This window comes from Moschus berezovskii, chromosome 9 (genome assembly GCF_049115385.1).
Source record: "Moschus berezovskii isolate FMDL1 chromosome 9, NW_MosBer_1.0, whole genome shotgun sequence".
Taxonomy (NCBI): domain Eukaryota; kingdom Metazoa; phylum Chordata; class Mammalia; order Artiodactyla; family Moschidae; genus Moschus; species Moschus berezovskii.
The window spans coordinates 21,426,907-21,448,780 of record NC_142468.1 but is presented as its reverse complement, the minus strand read 5'-3'; the positions used below and the strand labels follow the sequence as shown (position 1 = coordinate 21,448,780).

Sequence of the window (21,874 nt, the reverse complement as noted above, 5' to 3'; positions counted from 1 at the left end):
CTCCCACATTTAGTTTGACGTGGTATAAATCGACTAGCCTCTTCTATTGTTCTTGTTCTATTCTGAACAATTTCCACTGATGCCATGGATATTCCTATCCTCCTCAAATTTACTAAAAACCATGTTTCTGTGATGATACAAACTTCTAAAAATGTTTTGGTGAAGCTGAGTCCTACCACCTAAAGGTAAGAGATGCGAAGGACTCTGCTATCAGCACTTCTCAGTGTCAGGAGTGACACTGGCCACAAGCCATATCTAGTCTATGCTGTACTCAAGGGACAGAGCATAGCCCACTTTATGCAAAATCTCCATAGCTTTTATACCTGGCAGTGGCAGCAAGAACATCTAATATATCTGGTACATTCTGTTCTATGTGCTTTCATATATATCTCATTGAGAAATCACAATCCTATGAGGTAGACATTATTTTTACCTTGTTTTCACCAATGGAAAAAACAAAAACAAAAAACTGAAGCTTAGCAAGGTAATTTACCCAAAGTCATAGTTACTGCAGAAGCCAGGGCTAAGGGGTTTTATATCCCGGAAGCAAGACTAAAGCACTCTTGCGTTTTACTGCTTTCTGCACTATTACTCCTCCACCCTGACTCACCAACTAGTCTTTCCGTTGCTGAAGCTCATTTACTTATTCAACCTTCCCATCTTCCTTGTCAGTTTCCCTTCTCCAAGAGGTTCATAACTATCCCTCCAGTCTCTTCTCTGTCAATATTCTTACTGAATAACTCCATCATCGCTCTGGCCTTATTAACTACCTGTCCACACTGAAGGATTCCAGCTCTATTCCATTCTAGTCACCAACTGGCATAAGCCTTCCACTTCAACATTAGGCATGCTTCAGCTCCAATATCTCAAACTTATAAAAAAAAAAAAACTACTTTCTCCATACTTTCTATACCTCTGAAAATCTCCTCTTCAACCTCATCAACGCCTTTTACACATCTAAGAGTTCCTACTATTTCAAAAAAGCATTTGGAAAATTACTGGAATCCCTTGATCTTCTACCATTTTTCCAGTCCTGGTCAACACAGTGCATTTCCTTTCCTTGTCATCAGTGAGCTCAATATTCTGAGAGAAAAATACACAGTCACATTTTCCACCACAGACCCATGCGAGCTGGCTTCTGCTGTATCTTTACAACCCTTCTCATTGGGTGAACCCCCTAATACATATGGAGTGGGTAGCTGTTCCCAAGACCTTTCCTACCATCAAACTCCAATTCCATCTCTTTTCTCAGCAGATTCCTCTCATCTTTTTTGAGAATACTGAGAACTTATGACAAACATTCTCTCCATTTTCTTTCCTTCCCCCTTAAAGTTTCTTAAAATCCTCTTAGTGCTGCTGTCTCCTTTTTTTAAAAGAATTTATTCTTGGCTGTGCGGGGTCTTCACTGCTGCTACTCTCTAGCTGCAATGTGAGGCCTTCTCATTGCAGTGGCTTCTCTTGTTGTGGAGCACAGTCTCTAGGGTGTGAGGGCTTCAGAGGTTGTGGTGCATGGGCTTCCCCAGTGGCTCAGCAGTAAAGAATCCGCCTGCAGCACAGGAAATGCACGAGATGCAGATTCAATCCCTGGGTCAGGAAGATCCCCCAGAGAAGGAAATGGCAACCCACTCCAGTATTTTTGCCTGAAAAGTCCCACGCACAGAAGAGGCAGGCAGGCTGGCTACAGTGCCTGGGGTTGCAGAGAGGAGGACAAAACTGAAGCTACCGAGCAGCAGGAGCACGGGCTCAGGAGTTTTGGCTCCCGGGCTCCAGAGCACAGGGTCAATAGTTGTGATACATGGGCTTAGCTGTTCCAACACACGTGGGATCTTCCTGGACCAGGGATCGAACCCCTGTCTCCTGCACTGGCAGGTGGGTTAAATACCACTGAGACACAAAGGAGGCCCTGTTCTTGGTTTGTTTTTGTAGGTCTTTCTTCTTACACTCCTCTCCTGTTTCCTCCTGTGGTGTGATGACCATCTTTAGTGTTGTGCTTGGATTGCTTTTGCTTTTTTTCTCTCATGTGTGAGAGAGAGTGTGTGTGTGTGTTCCCATGAAGTTTTGATAAAGCAGTCTATATATATAAAAGGTTGTTTTAAGTTTCTAGGATCTTCCCTGCTTCGAGAAGTTCCTTTAGCATTTGTTGCTGGGAAGGCAAGTGTAATCTTGGTCCTCATGTGAGCTTCCTTTTGCCAACAGGGAAGAAAGACATTGGGTGACATCACACAAAAGAAGAGCACAGGCCAATGATACCTTTCAACCCTCTTAGTTTTCTAAAGGTATTCCAAGAGGTCAGTTATTGTAATTGCTTAAAAAATAAAAAGCCTTTTAGAAATGCAAAGGGAATTTCTTTTTTAAAGAATCATTTCCCATCCTTTGCCTAAGTATGCGGGAGGTAAAACAGCTCCATAAAACTGATTATTTCTCTCTTGAAAAGTATACATCTCTCTACTCTAAAGCTGAATTTGCTTTCTAATATTTACCTCCTCTAAGTGTCTTTACAGATTCCAGCTCATACAGACTAACTTCCAAGTGCTGTAGACTTTAATCCTAAATATAAATTTAGGATTTAAAATTTAATCCTAAATCCATTCTATCGCAATACTATTAGGTTGGTGCAAAAGTAACTGTGGTTCTACACTGTGGAAATTTGCCATATTGGGATACATCCTTAAAGAAATGTGGTTATGCTTTACATCATTCAAAATGCATTTCTTGCTTTATGTTCTTTTAACAATGACTTATTACTGTTTATATTTATTTTACACTATAGAAATGATTGATGTTAGACAAACAGCAAATTCAAACAATTTTTTTGAGTTCAAAACGGGTCATGAAGCAGTGGATATAACTGGCAACATCAGCAACACATGTGGCCCAGGAACTGCTGATGAATGTACAGTGCAGTGGCGGTTCAAGAAGTTTTGCAAAGGAGACAAGAACCTTGAAGATGAGGAGTGCAGTGGGTGGCCATTGGAAGTTGACAACAACCAACTGAAAGCAATCACAGAAGCTGATCCTCTTACAGCTACACAAGAAGTTGTCTGAGAACTCAGCGTCGACCATGCAAGGTCATTCAGCATTTGAAGTATACTGGAAAGATGAAAAAGCTTGAGAAGTGGGTGCCTCATGAGCTGACCAAAAAACAAAAAAACTGTCATTTTTGAAGTGTTGTCTTCTCTTATTCTATGCAACAAAACAAACCATTTCTCGGACTGTGACATGTGACGAAAACGATTTTATATGACAACTGGCAATGACCAGCTCAGTGGATGAACTGAGAAGAAGCTCCAAAGTACTTCCCAAAGCCAAACTTGCATGAAAAAAAGGTCATGGTCACTGTTTGGTGGTCTGCAGCTGGTCTGATCCTGGTGAAACCATTACATCTGAGAAGTACGTTCAGCAAATTGATGAGATGCACCAAAAACTGCAATGCCTGCCTCTGGCATCGATCAACAGAATAGGCTCAATTCTTCTCCATGACAATGTCCAACTGCTCATCGCATAATTAATGCTTTAAAAGTTGAACGGATTGGACTATGAAGTTTTGCCTCCTGGGCCATATTCATCTAACCTCTCACCAACTGACTACCCTTCAAGTATCTCAACAATTTTCTGCAGGCAAAACGCTTCCACAACCAGCAGGGGCAGAATATGCTTTCCAAGAGTTCATCGAATCCCAAAGTATAGATCTTTACCCTACATGAATAAACAAACTTATTTCTCATTGGCAAAAATGTGTTGATTGTAATAGTTCCTATTTTGATTAATAAAGGTGTGTTTGATCCTAGTTATAATGATTTAAAATTCGTGGTTTTGAAACTGCAGTTACTTTTGTACCAACCTAATAACATAAACCAAAGATTTGCAAAGTATGGTCTCAGGACCAGCAGCATTAACTTGGGAATTTGTTAACAGTGCAATTTATTAGGCCCCATTCTAGTAATCTGGTGATTCTGAAGTTTGAGTTAGCTTTAACCTAAATTGCTTGAAGCTTTCTTCACACCCAGTCTACTTACCCTACTTAATCCATAGTCTATGTATCCAGACTCCATCAATAATTTTCCATTTACTGGAGCAGTGATTTTTCAAAGACAGGTCTGTTGACCCATAACAAAAGACAGTGAAGTCAATCCAGTGGGTCAAGATTAGAATTTAATTTTAAATAAGAGGAACAATTTTAAATAAGTGAAATTAGAAAACACAACATATCAAAATGCATCACATACAGAAGAGATAGGTATTATTTTAATTTTGCTTATGTGCATGTGCGTGCATTTCCCATTACAGGTCATAAATTGAAACAGTTGAAAAACACTTGCCTATAGCTGTGCTTCTCAAAATTTATCCACAGGCTGTTTCCTGAGACGCTGCATTCATAATAAACTCCCAGGAGATAGACAGATTGTCCTTGGACCTCACTTTTACTACCAAGAGCTATTCAACCGAGAAATCTTAGAAGACTGCTAAACTTGTTACTTCAGTTTCCTTAACTCATGGTATTGTAAGTTGTATTAAACTTGAGAGATCTGCAACATGCTAGAAAATTTTGTTAACTCAGTGTTAAGATTGTGGTATTCTAGTTAACCGATGGGGAGTCATACGATTTTTTGCTTTAACTATGGCTGTTAGCAGTATTTAAAAATGAGTTTCCCATTTCCTGCCTTAGAAAAGGAGTGAACTGAGTTAAAATAAGCCTTCTTGGATGATTAATAATTTTGGACGGCATTACATTTAGGATAATGTAAGAGTTACTGGAGTGCTAACTATAGGATAATATAAATGCAGATGTGTAAGATACAGAGAAAGAATGCGTTCAATTTAGTAAGCACTGACCTCAGATTATACTCTGGATAATTTAATTCTTCCCCCAAATCTTGAAATGAATTACAACTTGGGGGGAGGGATCCTCTTTTTTCATTGAAGGAAAAAAAAAAGATCATCTAGTTCCAATTAATCAAGTCAAACCAAAAAAGTCAGTTATAATTCATTCCTAATATTCTGCATTTGCAATAAGCTCCTAGGTGACAGAGCTTCATTCACAGAGCAGCTAGCTTCAGTCAGTTCAGTTCAGTTGCTCAGTCGTGTCCGACTCTCCGCGACCCCATGAATCACAGCACACCAGCTTACTAGGTGCTTATTCTGTGCCAGCAATAGGCGTACAAGGACTTTTCCTTAGAGGTACTCTGTCTAAAGGATCCTGCATATTTCAATGTCTCTGTAACTGACTGGATGAGAGTTTCTAGTTGCCAACTGATCTCCTAAGTGAAAAGTGAAAGTGTTAGTTGCTCAGTCATGTTCGACTCTTTGTGACCACATAGCAGTAGCCTGCCAGGCTCCTCTGTCCATGGAATTCTCCAGGCAAGAATACTGGAGTGGGTAGCCATTCCCTTCTCCAGGGGATCTTCCTGACTCAGGGATCAAACTCATCTCCTGCACTTCAGGCAGATTCTTTACCATCTAAGCCACCAGGGAAGCTTTAAACTAATAGTCAATAATTACTCACATGAAATCTAGGTCATTTAATGATACTTCTATTAGTTACCAAAAATGAATATGTACTAAAGAAAGGATATATTCTTAGTCTGATTACCTAGCACCAGAAATAGTCGGAGCAAATTTTACAACATGGAAAAATAACCATGTGAGGAAAATATGGAAGCCCTTAAAGAACAAATGGGAATACAGGCCAATAAATAATTTAGTATCATTTTATAGAGACTCCAAAGTTAATTACAAATGAGCACTTAAGTACAGCAAAGAGATAAAGCAAGCTCAAGAACAGGTGGAACCATTTAATGGTTAATGCCTAACAAGTACACTGAAGGATACACAGGGAACAGGATAGTGAGGCAATGTTTCTTAAGAAGAGGGATCTAGAATTTAAATTTTGCAGCACACTCTTAGAGGGGAACTGGAGACAAAGAATGTAGCCCTAGATAGAACAGAGAACATGCTGGCCTTTTCTTCTTGTATAAGCTCCGTCTTTTCTTTGGTCTTCTCTATTTCTCTCAGTATGTCTTATGATGAAGGCAAAGAATAAGAGGTGAGGGTGACTGCATTCCCTGAAGGATGGTGAAGTAGGGAAGAGGGTTGTTGCTGTGGTTAGTCGCTGAGTTGTGTCTGACTCTTCTGCGACCCCATGGACTGCAGCCCTGGACTGCAGCCCGCCAGGCTCCTCTGTCCATGGGATTTCCCAGGCAAGAATACTGGAGTGGGTTGACATTTTCTTCTCCAGGGGATCTTCTTGACTCAGGGACTGAACCCACATCTCCTGCATCGGCAGGCAGATTCTTTACCACTGAGACTCCAGGGAAGACCAAACAATAGTGAGATACCATGGGTGCTCAGTTGCTCAGTCATGTCCAACTCTTTGTGACCCCATGCACTGTAGCCCACCAGGCTCCTCTATCCATGGAATCTCCCAGGTAAGAATACTGTCTTATATTTTTGCCTTTTGTTTGCTTGGGATTTTCTCCTCCCTTCTTTTACATACCTCTTCCTTACCTGGCCAGAACATAAACTTGAATCATTCTTTGGAATATGTCTTATATATAGTTGCAATGTTTAATATCTTGCAAGAGATATTTATAATAAATTTTTTGTATTTTGATAAAGTCAAGTTCTCTGCTATAAATTTTAAAGACAATTGAGCTGAGGTTTTTAGACATCTACTTTTCTCTTCATTGACATTTATCTCCTACCAAATCTTTTAAAAAGACTTGAGTGGCCTTCCAGTAATTTCTTTTCTCTCTGAGGTGATGGTTCGCATACGAAAGGCTCCTTTATCTTGGCTCAGGTCTAATAAATTCTCTCACATTGAGGTATATGTCCTTTTGTTCTATCATTTTACCCTTAATAGAAAAGACTAATTTCAGTTTTTATATAAAACCATATATAAACTCTACTAATTCACCATGCAACTTTCTCTTTAGGATAAAGAACCCCAACTCCTCATTTATCTTTTAGGAGACAATATAGTATATGGGTTAAGAGTAAAGATTCCAAATTTGCAGACCAAGTCCTCTGCCATCTACTAGTTATATGACCTTGGGCAAGCTGTTTGACCTCACTAAGCTTTCTTAGCTGCAAAATACGCATAACAATTATACCCACCTTGTAGGGTTGTTATAATATTAAATAAGTTTAAAGTTCTCAGTATACTGCTTGGCATAGAATGCTCAAAACCTTTTAACTATTCTCATTTTTCAATGATTTCTCTTTAACCAAAGCCTTTTGAGTAATGACTCTCTTCTTAACCCTTCTGTTTTCAAGTCCCTCTTCACCATGAAGCCTAGTTCCCAGTGCTCTGCAGAGAATGCAGTTCTGTGTCAAAGGATTAAACTGCAAAGTCTCCAACTGCATGCTACACTTTAATCTTAACAACCCATTCTCAAGTTTTCCTCAACACATCACTCAAGCTGCTATCATGTTTTTAGAATGTCTTTTTCCTAGGAGCAATAAGAAATAACCTGCTTCTAAACTGAGGTAGATTATTACTGTCTTTTTCTCAGATTAATAAACAGGGCCGAGGAGACAGTAAAGAGGCAAAACAATCAGTGAAATGGGGTATTACCGTCCATGATGCTATTATTTATATTCTAGATCAGCCAATCTTTCCGAGTGTTCTTAAATTTCTTAACTTGTTCATTTTGTTAAATATATATTAAACACTGTGTTAGCATATAAATGGTTAAAAAAAGATGTACTCTGAGCCCTTGAGGAACTTCCAGAAAATAATAAAATCAATGGTAACCATGTAATCAGTGCCCTCTTAGAGACATCAGCAGGGTGAAGTGGGAGCATGGTGGACAGATAACCAAATCAGATTGCATTCCAAATTTCATCTAAATAATGAGTTTAAAAAGCTCTTTGAGTCTAAAAGGACACAATTCCCACCTTCCTCTTTCATCTCCAATTTTGGAGTAAAGGAAGACACACTTGAGTGTTCAATCAACAAAAGGAAGTAATAAAGTATAATAAAAGAACAACAAAAAACTGTGAGTTTTAAGTCCCTTTCCCACACACCAATCCCTCACATTCTGGATTTAATTTGCCTTCTCCATTGAGTGAGGTACTATCCTCCATGCTCTATGGCAGGGCTGGAAAAGATGCCTGATCAAGGTCCCGCTTACCGAACTCTACAATCTGGATACAGTAAGTCCCCTACACACGAACGTTTAAAGATGCAAGTAAGTGTTCGAATGTCCAGTCACGAAAGGCCTGATGAAACCGCAGCCTGCCCTCCACCTCCTACAGCTGAGCATCCTTCCGCTCTATCCTCGCCCACCTCGTCTCCCTCCCCCAATAACTCTGTTTGCCAGTTCACTCACTGTCAGCCCTCGAATGCCCGCTGCTGCACTCCGCCACTTTTCAAGGTACTGGACTGTAAGATTTAAAATGTTTCATCTTCTGTTTTTAATGCATTATTTGTGTGAAAAGTATTATAAACCTATTACAGTACAGTACTATGTAGCCAATTGTGTTAGCTGGGTACCGAGGCTCACTTTGTTGCACTTACAAACAAATCAGCCTTATGAACTCGCTCTCTGACTGGAACGCATTCGTCTGTGAGGGAATTACTGTATTTCCAGATCCAAATAGGCAGGCAGGAATCTTCCCGAGGAGGGGGTTGGGGTTAGGCACGAGTGTCTAAGGAGCCAGGGACAGTGAAGGAGGCGGAAGCCAGTTCTCACCGAGAGGATCTTATCGCCCTCCTGGAGCCGCCCATCCAGGGCCGCAGCCCCGTCCTCTTTGATGCGGCTGACGAAGATGCCACTGTCATTGGAGACATACTGCTGATCTGTCCCACCGACGATGTTGAAGCCCAGCCCTAAGAAAATCATGGAGGAGTTGTAAAGGAGATAGCGGTGAAGAAGGAGGAGAGAGGTTAAAGAAGATAAGGAGAAGGAGAAAGGAAAGGCCTGGTGGCAGGGGTAGGAGTTAGAGAGTGGTGGTGAGGGGTAAGCGGGGTGGGGAAGTCCAGACTGTGATGTAGCTGGTGGCTAGTAATGGGCAAGGTCAGTGATTAGTATCACTAACAGAGGTCAAGAGTACCCAGAGTTACTCAATCAGACCAGGCAGCGCTAAAAATACAAAAACAGTGATCAACATGGTTAGTTGAATACAAAAAGAAAAAAAAATTTTTTTCAAAGTCATTAGCACTGTGATGGCTGAGAGTAAGTGGTTAATAAATATCACCTGTCACTATAATGACATGAAAGGCTCTGAGACGTCCTGCATGCAGGAAAGCACACTGCTCAACTTTAGCTCAGTCTCTCCCCAGCCTAGCTGCCTGCAGAGCCACCATGGAGCTCGCCAGAAGCATCGTTGCACAGACTGTATTTGTCTTCATCAGTTTACCCTGCTTCCTGAAAGCCATGACAGCCTCAGCCCCCCAACCCCCACCCCCAAGAGCAGAATCAGGGCAGGAACCCAGGCCTCTTGGCTCTGAGCTCTAAGCTCTTTCTTGCCTTTATGATATCTCTCTACCCCCAAAGCACTTCTCCCAACCAATAAACAAAAGAATTAGGAGCAATTCTCCCAGGCTCCCAAGACTAAGTATTTCACATTTGGATTCTTCAGCACTTAGTGGTCAGCTTTGCAGACCACAGGCAATTAAGGCAATTCTAAGATGTGCTGCTCATATTTGGTTTAGATTCTGTTGGTAGCATTTGGAGGCTCCAAAATACTGATGTTCCTGCTTAGAAGAAGCAACGCTTTTAACTAGTTGGCAAATGAACTGTTTCTTATTGAGAGGGAGATTCTTAAACAAACCTCCCCTGTATATTTCTCCCAGCCTTCAGAAGAGTTTGTGTATGGTGGTGCTTTGGAAGAAATGGCTTTGGGAGTTCCTTTATTTCTTTCTATTTTGAATTGAGGTGGTAGCAGAAAAAGGTAACTGATAGTTCACGACAGGACGAAACCACCAAATTCATTCTTCTTTCCTTTTATGCCTCAAGTGCAAACACTACATCCTTGGGTATAGTGACTGGCAAGTTTTATTCACTGTGTGTGTGTTAAGTTGCTTCAGTAGTGTCTGACTCTTCATGACACTATGGACTGTAGCCCACCAGGCTCCTCTGTCCATGGGATTCTCCAGGCAAGAATACTGGAGTGGGTTGCCACGCCCTCCTCCAGAGGATCGTCCCAGAACCTGTGTCTTATTTACTATAGATAACTAATAACCTATTGATTAGCAACTACCCATTTCCTGCTCTTCCTAGCCCCTGGCAACCACCATTCTATTCTTCACTTCAATGAGTGATGATTTTAAACAAGTGTAAAATTTCAGTTTTGCAAGATGGAAGTTCTGGAAATCTGACGTACAACATTGTGCCTACAGATAACAATATCCTTATCAGATATTTAAGAAACTGTTGAGAGTAGACCTCATTTAAGTGTTCTTACCACAATAAAATAAAATTGAATTTAAAAAAAGAAAAAAAAAATGACTACCAAGGTACTATTTCCAAGGACCAAACAATAAGTTGTGGGAAGGGCTTCATTTACAAACTATTGTCATATGGTTTCTATCTATGCAGTAGAGAAAAGCCACTTTTTATCTATGCAATAAAAAGAAAAGAAAGAAAATAGGGCCTTCTTTACATCCGGTGCTGTAGAATTCAAAGACACAGTGCAAAGAGAAAAGAGATAGGAAACACATATATTAGGAAACACATAAAACAGATATGAAAAACATTTATCTGGTAGCACAACTGGAAAAATACAGCCATAATCACTAGCCTACTACTGGTTTCAACAGAACACAGATACTTAAAGTGATGAGACGAAAGCCTAAGTGAACCTCATCGTATTAACACACGCACAAGCAAATCAATCTATGATTTAAGGAAACACATGACCAAAGAAAGCAGCAGCAGGAAATGTCTAATTGAAATAGCCTACCTCCTGTACAGAGTATCTGCAGCTAGAGAATGAAAAGGATACATAGCACAAAGAACTTCCACTGGAAGATGACTACTTCAACTCCTTTAAAGGGAAGATTATAAAAATTTTAAGTTACTAAATGGTTTCTCTCAGAAAACTCTTAATTTCTATCATAGTGGGTAGACAGTAATGGAAAGGGGATGGGAGGCAGTTCAGATGAGATGGAAAGGTAAGTGGAGGTTGATTATAAAAGGCTTTGAAATACCTTGAAGACCGTGACAGGTTTCAGCAGGGTGCGCTGAGGCCAATCAGCCTCTTTCAGTACTGGGAGAAACAATTTGGAGAAAATTTTTCAATGAAATCCAATATCCTCACCAAACAATAGAGCTGCCTCTGGGAATCTTGGGAATAGGAAGTTTATGTTATGTAGCTGAATGCAACATAGTAGTTAGAAAGAAAAAGGACTCTGCTGCTGGGTATTTAAAAAACTACAGAATGGTGATTAAAAAAGAAAAACGGAACAAACATCTTCCCCAAATTTTCTATATACAAACAAGCACAGTCTACTCCTTCCCCGCCACATATACAAGCATATTTATAATGCCTTGCTTATTGCTACATCAATTGTAAACAAACCACACCACCTAATATGAGGACTTCTAGACTAACAAGAAGTCTCTTTCTTCAGCTACAATATTTACAAACTGAACTTACCTTTAACTTGAAGCGTTGCTGCAACAAACAGGAGTCTCTGAAGCACTGAGGAGCAATATTACCAATTCAAGCCTGGGCCCCATGGATACCTACATAGTCCTCAATCAACTTATTCATTATTGATCATTTACTATATGTTATGGCACAAAGTGAAGAGGAACTCAAAAGCCTCTTGATGAAAGTGAAAGAGGAGAGTGAAAAGGTTGGCTTGAAGCTCAACATTCAGAAAACAAAGATCATGGCATCTGGTCCCATCACTTCATGGGAAATAGATGGAAAAACAGTGGAAACAGTGTCAGACTTTATTTTTTGGGGCTCCAAAATCACTGCAGATGCTGATTGCAGCCATGAAATTAAGACGCTTGCTCCTTGGAAGGAAAGTTATGAGCAACCTTGATAGTATATTAAAAAGCAGAGACATTACTTTGCCAACCAAGGTCCGTCTAGTCAAGGCAATGGTTTTTCCCATGGTCATGTATGGATGTGAGAGTTGGACTGGGAAGAAAGCTGATCGCCGAAGAATTGATGCTTTTGAACTGTGGTGCTGGAGAAGACTCTTGAGAGTCCCTTATACTGCAAGGAGATCCAACCAGTCCATTCTAAAGGAGATCGATCCTGGGTGTTCATTGGAGGGACTGATGCTAAAGCTGAAACTGCAATACTTTGGCCACCTCATGCGACGAGTTGACTCACTGGAAAAGACTCTGATGCTGGGAAAGGTTGGGGGCGGGAGGAGAAGGGGACGACCGAGAATGAGATGGCTGGATGGCATCACTGACTCTGTGGACATGAGTTTGAGTGTGCTCCGGGAGTTGGTGATGGACAGGGAGGCCTGGCGTGCTGTGATTCATGGGGTCGCGGAGAGTCGGACACGACTGAGCGACTGAACTGAACTGAGGCACTGCATTATATTCCGAGGAAGACATAAAGGTAAACTGGACAGTCTCTGCTTGGACAACAAATAGAAATATATCCTTTCTCCTTCCCTCTTAGAGGCTGCAAAAGTAAATTAAAGTCAGACAACCTGGCCACAAATTCAATTCCATAACTTACCCAGTATGTGGACTAAAACAAGTCAGTGTGCCTTTGTTCCGCAGCTGCTGCTTCTGTAACCTAAGGATTATAAATTCTGTCCTAACTCAAAAAGTAGGGTCCAATAACATAAAGTCTGAAAAAAATCCTTTATAAACTTATACAGTGGTTGCTACATGGAGTAGCTCCTTTAACAGTAGCTGCCAATAAAACAGTAGTGCCTGCTACACCCCCAAACTAGAGAGTCTGATGGAGAAAGGATGAATGAACATAAAATACAAATGTGAAAAATCCTGAAATAAAGGAAGACAGATTAAAATGTCCACCCATCTATTAATAGGACTGGACTGTGGAACTCAATAAACTTTCATCCTTATGGAAATTAAGGCTGTCTATTACCTGTGACCCAGACTTCTCCCTCACTGAGTAATTTCTAGCAATGGCAGTATTGAAAATATTCAATAATCAGGCCAGTACACGTACCAACCAGATGTCAGCTGGAAGCAAACAGAATGGGAAGGTCTACCCTAGTATACAACCGATGATTATTGGCTCTAAGGAAAATCTTCCATAACGAGGGTGGACCACATATCTTGGTTTGCCAGGGAATCTTGATAGACGCAAACTGTCCCAGTGCAATTAAAATAGTCCCTTTCAATTTCAAAAGCATCTCAGTTTGGACCAATGTGATCATTTTGTCAAGGGTAATGTAAGAATCTATTAATTGCTGCATGTTTTGTGGTAGTGAGGAACTGATGGCAATTTAGGTGTTCATCCTTTGGGGAACAGGTAACTAAGAAAAAATTAAAACACAGATGCACTGAATAAGCACACAAAGTAACAGTTTTAAAATGTAATGTTGATATTAATAGTATGTGTGTATGCACGCTCAGTCATGTCCAACTCTTTTGCGACCCCATGGACTGCAGCGCGCCAGGCTCCTCCGTCCATGGGATTTCCCAGGCAAGAATACTGGAGTGGGTTGCCATTTCCTTCTCCAATGCATGAAAGTGAAAAGTGAAAGTGAAGTCTCTCAGTCCTGTTTGACTCTTAGCGACCCCACGGACTGCAGCCCACCAGGCTCCTCCATCCATGGGGTTTTCCAGGCAAGAGTACTGAAGTGGGGTGCCATTGCCTTCTCTGGGAACAGTGTTACCTATTTACAAAAACGTATACATATTTCAGACACATTATCTGTGAGGGAGGGATAGAAGCTTAGGAATGAAAACTAAAAGGGACTTTGAACCTACTGATGAGGACAATGTATTATGGAGCTGAAGTTGCTGTCCTCCAGTCGCTTAGTCATGTCTGACTCTTTGCAAACCCAGGGAAGCACGCCAGGCTTCCCTGTCCTTTACCACCTCCTCGAGCTTGCTCAAACTCATGTCCATTGAGTCGGTGATACCATCCAACCATCATGTTCTCTGTCATCTCCTTCTCCTTCTGCCTTCAGCCTTTCCCAGCATCAGGGTCTTTTCTAACATCTCTTCTTTTCACATCAGGTAGCCAAAATATTGGAGATTCAGCTTCAGCATCACAGTCCTTCCAATGAATATTCAGGGCTGATTTCCTTTAGGATTGACTGGCTTTCTCTCTCTGCAGTCCAAGGGACTCTCAAGAGTCTTCTCCAACACCACACTTCAAAAGCATAAGTTCTTTGGTGCTCAGCCTTTATGGTCCAACTCTCACATCCATACATGACTACTGGAAAAACCACAGCTTTGACTATACAGACCTTTGTCGGCAAATGTCTCTGGTTTTTAATATGCTCTCTAGGTTTGTCAAGCTTTTCTTCCAAGGAGCAAGCGTCTTTTAATTTCAAGGCTGCAGTCACCATCTGCAGTGACTTTGGAGCCCAAGAAAATAAAAATAAAATTAAATCAATAAAAACAACAGAGATTGTTTCCCCATCTATTTTGCCATGAAGTGATGGGACCAGATGCCATGATCTTAGTTTTCTAAATGTTGAGCTTTAAGCCAGCTTTTTCACTCTCCTCTTTCAATCGAAGGCTCCTCAGTGCCTCTTTGCTTTCTGCCATAAGGGTGGTGTCATTTGCATATCTGAGTTTACTGAAATTTCTCCCTGCAGTCTTAATTCCAGCTTGTGCTTCATCCAGCCCGGCATTTTGCATGATGTACTCTGCATATAAGTTAAATAAGCGGGGTGACTATACAGCCCTGATATACTCCCTTCCCAATTTGGAACCAGTCTATTGTTCCATGTCTGGTTCTAACTGTTGCTTCTTGACCTGCATAGATTTCTCAGGAGGCAGGTAAGATGGGCCTGGTATTCCAACCTCTTGAAGACTTTTCCAGTTTGTTGCGATCCACACAGTCAAAGGCTTTGGCGTACTCAATGAAGCAGATGTTTTTCTGGAATTCTCTTGCTTTTTCTATGATCCAACGGATGTTAACAATTTGATCTCTGATTCCTCTGGCTTTTCTAAATCCAGCTTGAACATCTGGACATTCTCGGTTCATGTACTGTTGAAGCCTGGCTTGGAGAATTTTGAGCATTACTTTGCTAGCGTGAGAGATGAGTGTAATTGTGTGGTAGTTTGAGCATTCTTTGGCATTGCCTTTCTTTAGGATTGGAATGAAAATTGACCTTTTCGAGTCCTGTTGCCACTGATGCTGCTAAGTCACTTCAGTCGTGTCCGACTCTGTGTGACCCCATAGACGGAAGCCCACCAGGCTCCCCCGTCCCTGGGATTCTCCAGGCAAGAACACTGGAGTGGGTTGCCATTTCCTTCTCCAATGTGTGAAAGTGAAAAGTGAAAGGGAAGTCCGCTCAGTCGTGTCCGACCCTTAGCGACCCCACAGACTACAGCCAACCAGGCTCCTGGTTGAGTTTTCCAAATTTGTTGGCATATTGAGTACAGAGCTTTCACAGCATCATCTTTTAGGATTTGAAATAGCTCAACTGGAATTCCATGACGTCCATTAGCTTTATTTGTAATGATCCTTCCTAAGGCCCACTTGACTTCGCACTCCAGGATGTCTGGCTCTAGGTGAACCATCATGGTTATCTGGGTAAGATCTTTTTTCGTACAGTTCTTCTGTGTATTCCTGCCACCTCTTCTTAATATCTTCTGCTTCTGTTAGGTCCATACCACTTCTGTCCTTTACTGTGCCCATCTCTGCATGAAATGTTCCCTTGGTATGTCTAATTTTCTTGAAGAGATCTCTAGTCTTTCCCATGGAGCTGAAGGGTATTAATTAACTCAGTACTTGGCATCTACTATCCAAAAGCAGTTGAGGGGAGAGGGAGAAAGAAAAAGATGGGGACTCAATAGACTTTTTAAAAAGTGAATAAATGAAGACATACTCCATAGTGAACCTGGTTATAATGCGCCAATAAATTTTTTAAATGTCATCAAGATTAAAATGGAATGCTTGGCCTCTAATTTGGAGGAGAAGTCTAAGCACAAAAGTGTATGGACGGCATAAGAATGACACCATCATATGACTGGGAGAGAAAGAAAGTGTGTCCAGTTTAAGAGCTTTGTAAAAGAAATAAGAAATGCCTTCCTGGGGCCTCTTCCTGTCTCCAGGTCTGGATCTTAAGCTTGTTTACAAATAAGACAGGCAGCAACTAATGGTTACTAAATGTTTACCAGGTATAATGCCATGCACTCTACATACATTATCCCATTTAATCTCCCCAATAAACACATGAAGAGGTTATCACACTTTACAGATGAACTTAAAAGGGTAAGGCATGAAAAGACTAACTTTTTAAAAGGTAACACAGCTAATTCTTTGTAAAGCTCAGACACTAGGTTAGGATGTTTGATTGCTAAGTGTAAGTTTTAACCCATTTTGCTATGCTGTATCTTTGTAGAAAATATGAACAACTGCGTTAGAAAAAAAGTTTGCATAAATCAACTTGTTTTGGGGGCTGGCTTGAATAAGCAACATTGGGATAATGACTGTAGAACAGTCCTCAAGTATAATATGTTCCAAAAGAAAAATAGGTTATTCTTGAGTTGTTACCTCACTCAGGATCCCTATTGCTTACTAATCATGACAGAGAAGAGAAAATTGTTCATTTCATTCATTCTTCTCTTTAAAATCTAAACATTATAAAATAAAAGAGCAGTATTTCACAATCTGTTCTTCTGGAAAAAAAATAATTCATTAAAATGAAATAAAATAGTCCATTAACACCAATGATGGTGGCCACATGTTGAGTTATGAACACTAGATGAACAAATACTCTACCTTCCCCCTATCTACCTGAGGGTTTTTCTATCCCAATAATTTTCCCTAGATACCAGTCAAGCTCTATTGGTCACACAACTCACTATTCATTTAATCATTTCATGGCAAAATATATGTAGCATAAAATCAAGTTCTAAGGGACAAACAACTCACTGTTTGTTTAAAGGGAAAATTCATACAACACAATATTTAACATTTTAACCATTTTGAAGAGTACGATTCAGTGACATTAAGTACATTCACAATGCTGTGCAACCATCACCACTGTCCATATCTGCAACTTTTTCATCATATCAAAGAGAAGTCTCCATCCATTAAAAATAATGTCTCCTCTCCCCTTCCCCTGGTCACCTCTATTACACATTGTGTCACTGTGGGTTTGCCTATTCTATATACCACATATAAGTGGAACTACACAAATTTGTTCATCGTGTCTTGCTTAATCCACAAAATATGCCTTCCAAATTCATTCATGTTGTACAATGTATCAGAATTTCATTCCTTTTAAAGGATGAATAATGTTCCATCGCATGTACATACTACATTTTGTTTAGTCAACAGTCAATGGACATTTGGTTGTTTCCGTATTTTTGCTATTGTGAATAATGCTACTATGAACACTAGTATACAAGTGTCTGAGTTTCTGCCTTCAATTCTTTTGGGTATATATCTGGAACTGAATTGCTGGATCACATTGTAATTCTATGTTCAACAATTTGAGGAACTGCCCAACTGTTTTCTATCACAGATGTACCACATTTTACATTCCAAAAAGCATTGCCTATGGGTTCCAATTTAACCACATCCTCATCAATGCTTCGGAGAAGGCAATGGCAAGCCACTCCAGTACTCTTGCCTAGAAAATCCCATGGACGGGGGAGCCTGGTAGGCTGCAGTCCATGGGGTTGCTACGAGTCAGACATGACTGAGCGACTTTACTTTCACTTTTCACTTTCACACATTGGAGAAGGAAATGGCAACCGGGGTCACACAGAGTCGGACACAACTGAAGTGACTTAGCAGCAGCAGCATCAATGCTTATCATCTTCATTTGGGAGGGGGGGGGGCGCAGTTAGGATAATAGTCATTCTGATTAATGTGAAGTGGTATCTCACTGTGATTTTGATTTCCCAAAGGCTAGTGATGTTAAACATCTTTTCACGAATTTATTGCCCATTTATGTATCTTCGTTAAAGAACTGTCTCAAGGCCTTATTTTTGAATGAGGTTGTTTTAAGCATTCTTTATGTATACTGGTATTAATTCAGTATCAGATACATGATTTGCACATATCTTCTCCCATTCTGTGCATTATCTTTTATTCTCTTTATAGTCTCTTTGGAGTCGTAAAATTTATTAATTTTTGTAAAATCCGATTAATTTTTTTCTTCTGTGCCTGTGCATCTGGTGTCACATTAACAATATCATCAGTGAATCCAATGTCATAAAAAAATTTCCCTATCTTTTAAGAGTTTAGTCTTAGCTCTCATATTCAAGTAGTTGATGCATTTTTAGTTAATTTTTGTATAAAATGTAAGGCAAGGATCCAAATTCATTCTTTTTCATGTGGATATCCAGTTTTCCCAACATAATTTGTTGAAAAAACTGTCTTTCCCCTCACTGAATAGTGGTGGTATCCTTCCAAAAATCATTTGACCACGTATGAGGAGGCTTATTTCTGGGCTTTCTATTCTACCCCACAGCTCTGTACATCTGCTCTTATGTTAGCACCACAGTGTTCTGAATATTGTAAGTTTTGAAATCAGGAAGTTGTGAGTCCCTTAACACTGTTCTTTGTTTTCAAGATTGCTTTGACTATTAGGGGGTCCTCTGAGATTTTATATGAGTATTAGGATGGGATTTTTGTATTTCTGTAAAAAGGCAGATGAGATTTTGATAAATCCTGAGTTTACAGATCACTTTGGATAGCACTGTCACTTTAACAATATCAACTCTTCTAATCCATGAACATGGAATATCTTTCCACTTATTTATGCCTTTAATTTCTTTCAGTCAAATTTTGTAGTTTTCAATGTACAAGTTATTGTCTCATTAATTATTTCTAAGTATTTTATTATTTTTAATGCTATTATAAATGGAAATGTTTACTTAATATCCCTTTCAAATTGCTCATGTATGGAAACTCAACTAATTTTGTGTTGATTTTGTATCCTGCAACTTTGCCAAGCTTGCTATTAATTCTGGGTTTTTTTGGTGGAATCTTTAGAATTTTTTACACGTAAGACTGTACCATTTGTGAACAGAGACAATTTACTTCTTCCTTTCCAATTTGTATGCCTTTCTTTTTCTTGCCTAACTGTTCTGAATTGAATTTCCAACACCATCTTGAACAGAAGTGGTGAACCCAAGCATACTGTCTTGTTCCAGATCTTAGAAGAAAAGTTTCTTATACCAAGTATGATGTATCCATATATGGATTCTTCATATATGACCTTTATCATGGAAAGGAAATTTTCTCAAATTCTTTTTCTATATGTTGGGATGTTAATGTGGGCTCTTTTCTGTTCATTCTATTAATATGCTGTATCATATCAACATATTTTCTTATTTGAACCATCTTTGCATTCTTGGAATAAACTGCACTTTGTCGTGGTATATAATCCTCTTAGAAGGCTGCTGAATTAAAACCTTGTAGCTCTGTAATCACCATAGCTTTCTAAAGAAAAATTTTTAGTTACTACCACAAGGTATAAGGCCCAAACAGAATTTAGCAGCTTCACTGGTTGGATGAAATGGGGATCAGAGTTTGGGGAGGGTGAGGCTGCTGGAAGTTAGTTCTGGAAGGGCAAAGTTCTGGAAAGGAGGAAGCTAGACCAAAATAAAAAGAGAGTACAAGAGAGTGCCAGGTATTCACATGAGTCTACTGAGAGGCCATGTATACGTTAAGTGAAACGCCACAAGGCTAGACAAATAAAAACTAGTAACAGGCTAAGCAATTCTCAAAAGTTAACACAAGGTAGAGAGACCTTTAACCAACCAGAATCAAAATCCTCAGTGATACACTAGGAAATTCAGTGGCAACCCACTTAGAACATTTAGAGGGTTCAACTATCCCTGAAGTGAATGCTACTTTAGATTCACCCTAGAAAAGTTTATAAACAGTCCTAAAGAGGTAAAACTGACCTGCAAGTTACTTAACTGCCTACCAAAACAAATTCAACAATGCAACAATAGAAATGTTAATGCAACAAAACAAAATGCAGACACTGAGCAATGTAACCAGTCACAACATCCAAAATCTAATTAAAAACTTTTAACATGCTGAGAAGAAAACAAGGGTCCATATAGTCAAAGCTATGGTTTTTCCAGTGGCCATATATGGATATGAGAGTTGGACCATAAAGAACGCTGAGCGCTGAAGAATTGATGCTTTCGAACCATGGTGCTAGAGAAGAGTCTTGAGAGTCCTCTGGACAGCAAGGAGATCAAATCAGTCAATACTAAAGGAAATCAACCCTGAATACTCATTGGAAGTACTGATGCTGAAGCTGAAACTCCAATACTGATGCAAAGAGCTGACTCACTGGAAAAGACCCTGATGCTGGGAAAAACTGAGGGCAGGAGGAGAAGTGGATGAGATGGTTGAATGGCTTCATCAACTCAACGGACATTAGTTTGAGCAAACTCCTGAAGACAGTGAAGGACAGGGAAGCCTGGCGTGCTGCAGTCCATCAGGTTGCAAAGAGTCTGACTTGGCTGAGTGACTGAACAACAAGGAAAGAAGAAAACATGACCTGGAATCAAGAAAAGAAATTGGTCAAAAGAAAGAGAATCAGCAACATGAAGCTATCAGACAACGATGTTTAAAAGGCTATTACAACTATGTGAAAATAAAGGAAGTCAAACATAATGAGAAAATGGAAGTTTTTCCCTCAAATATTGAAGTTGCCTTCATTTTGAGCTGATTTTTTGGTGTGGAGTAAAACAGTAGTCCAATCCTGGGTATTCATTGGAAGGACTGATGCTAAAGCTGAAACTGCAATATTTTGGCCACCTCATGCGACAAGTTGACTCACTGGAAAAGACTCTGATGCTAGGAAAGGTTGGGGGCGGGAGGAGATGGGGACGACAGAGAATGAGATGGCTGGATGGCATCACCGACTCTGTGGACATGAGTTTGAGTGAACTCCGGGAGTTGGTGATGGACAGGGAGGCCTGGCGTGCTGTGATTCATGGGGTCGCGGAGAGTCGGACACGACTGAGCGACTGAACTGAACTGAACTGAAAACAGTAGACCAGTTCCATTCTTTAGCATTCAGTTTTTCCAACATCATCAATGAAGATATAAATGATACATTTATCACTCCTAAACAGTTTATTCTTAGCTCCTCTGTCACAGATTAATCGATCATAAGCATATAGGTTTACTCTCTGGACTCTATCCTGTTCTATTGATCTGTGTGTTAAAATGGAAGCTTTTTTAGGAAAACGAAACTAATAATTTAAAAACTACATATCTGAAAGGAAAAATACACTAGGTGTGAATGACAACGGCTTTGATACCACAGGAGAAAAGATAAGTGAAAAGACAAGTGTAGGGAAGCCACAGTAACATGTGGGATAATGGCATACGATTGAATACATATGTAACTACAGTTCCAGAAGGAAAAGAAAAAAGGGAGTTAGAAAAAAACGTCGGAAGAAAACAACTGGCTCAAATTTTATGAAAATATAAACAAATCTGAGAAGTTCAAACTCCAATCAGGACAAATACAAAAGCAAACAAACACACAAATACGTATCACAGTCACATTGCTCAAAACCAGGTATAAAGAGAAAATTTTAAAAGCAGTCAGAGGGAAAAAGGACATAGTAAGTATAAAGACATCACAGACTCAACAGATGAGTCTGAGCAAGCTCCCGGAGATGATGAAGGACAGGGAAGCCTGGCGTGCTGCAGTCCATGGGGTCGTAAAGAGTAGGACATGCCTGAGCAACAACAAAGTACAAAGGAGTAAAGATAAGAATGACAATAGACTTCTCCTTAGAATCTATGC

The 21,874-nt window shown here is 40.0% G+C and overlaps 1 protein-coding gene across 1 annotated transcript in view; it reads right to left on the bottom strand.

Moving 5' to 3' along the window:
- Nucleotides 1-21,874, bottom strand: part of SYNJ2BP (synaptojanin 2 binding protein) — a 61,232-nt gene that overhangs the window by 26,741 nt on the left and 12,617 nt on the right. The window contains exon 2 of the mRNA XM_088839496.1: nt 8,694-8,830. Coding sequence (XP_088695622.1) covers nt 8,694-8,830 — 137 coding nt within the window. The remainder of the gene's footprint in view (nt 1-8,693; nt 8,831-21,874) is intronic.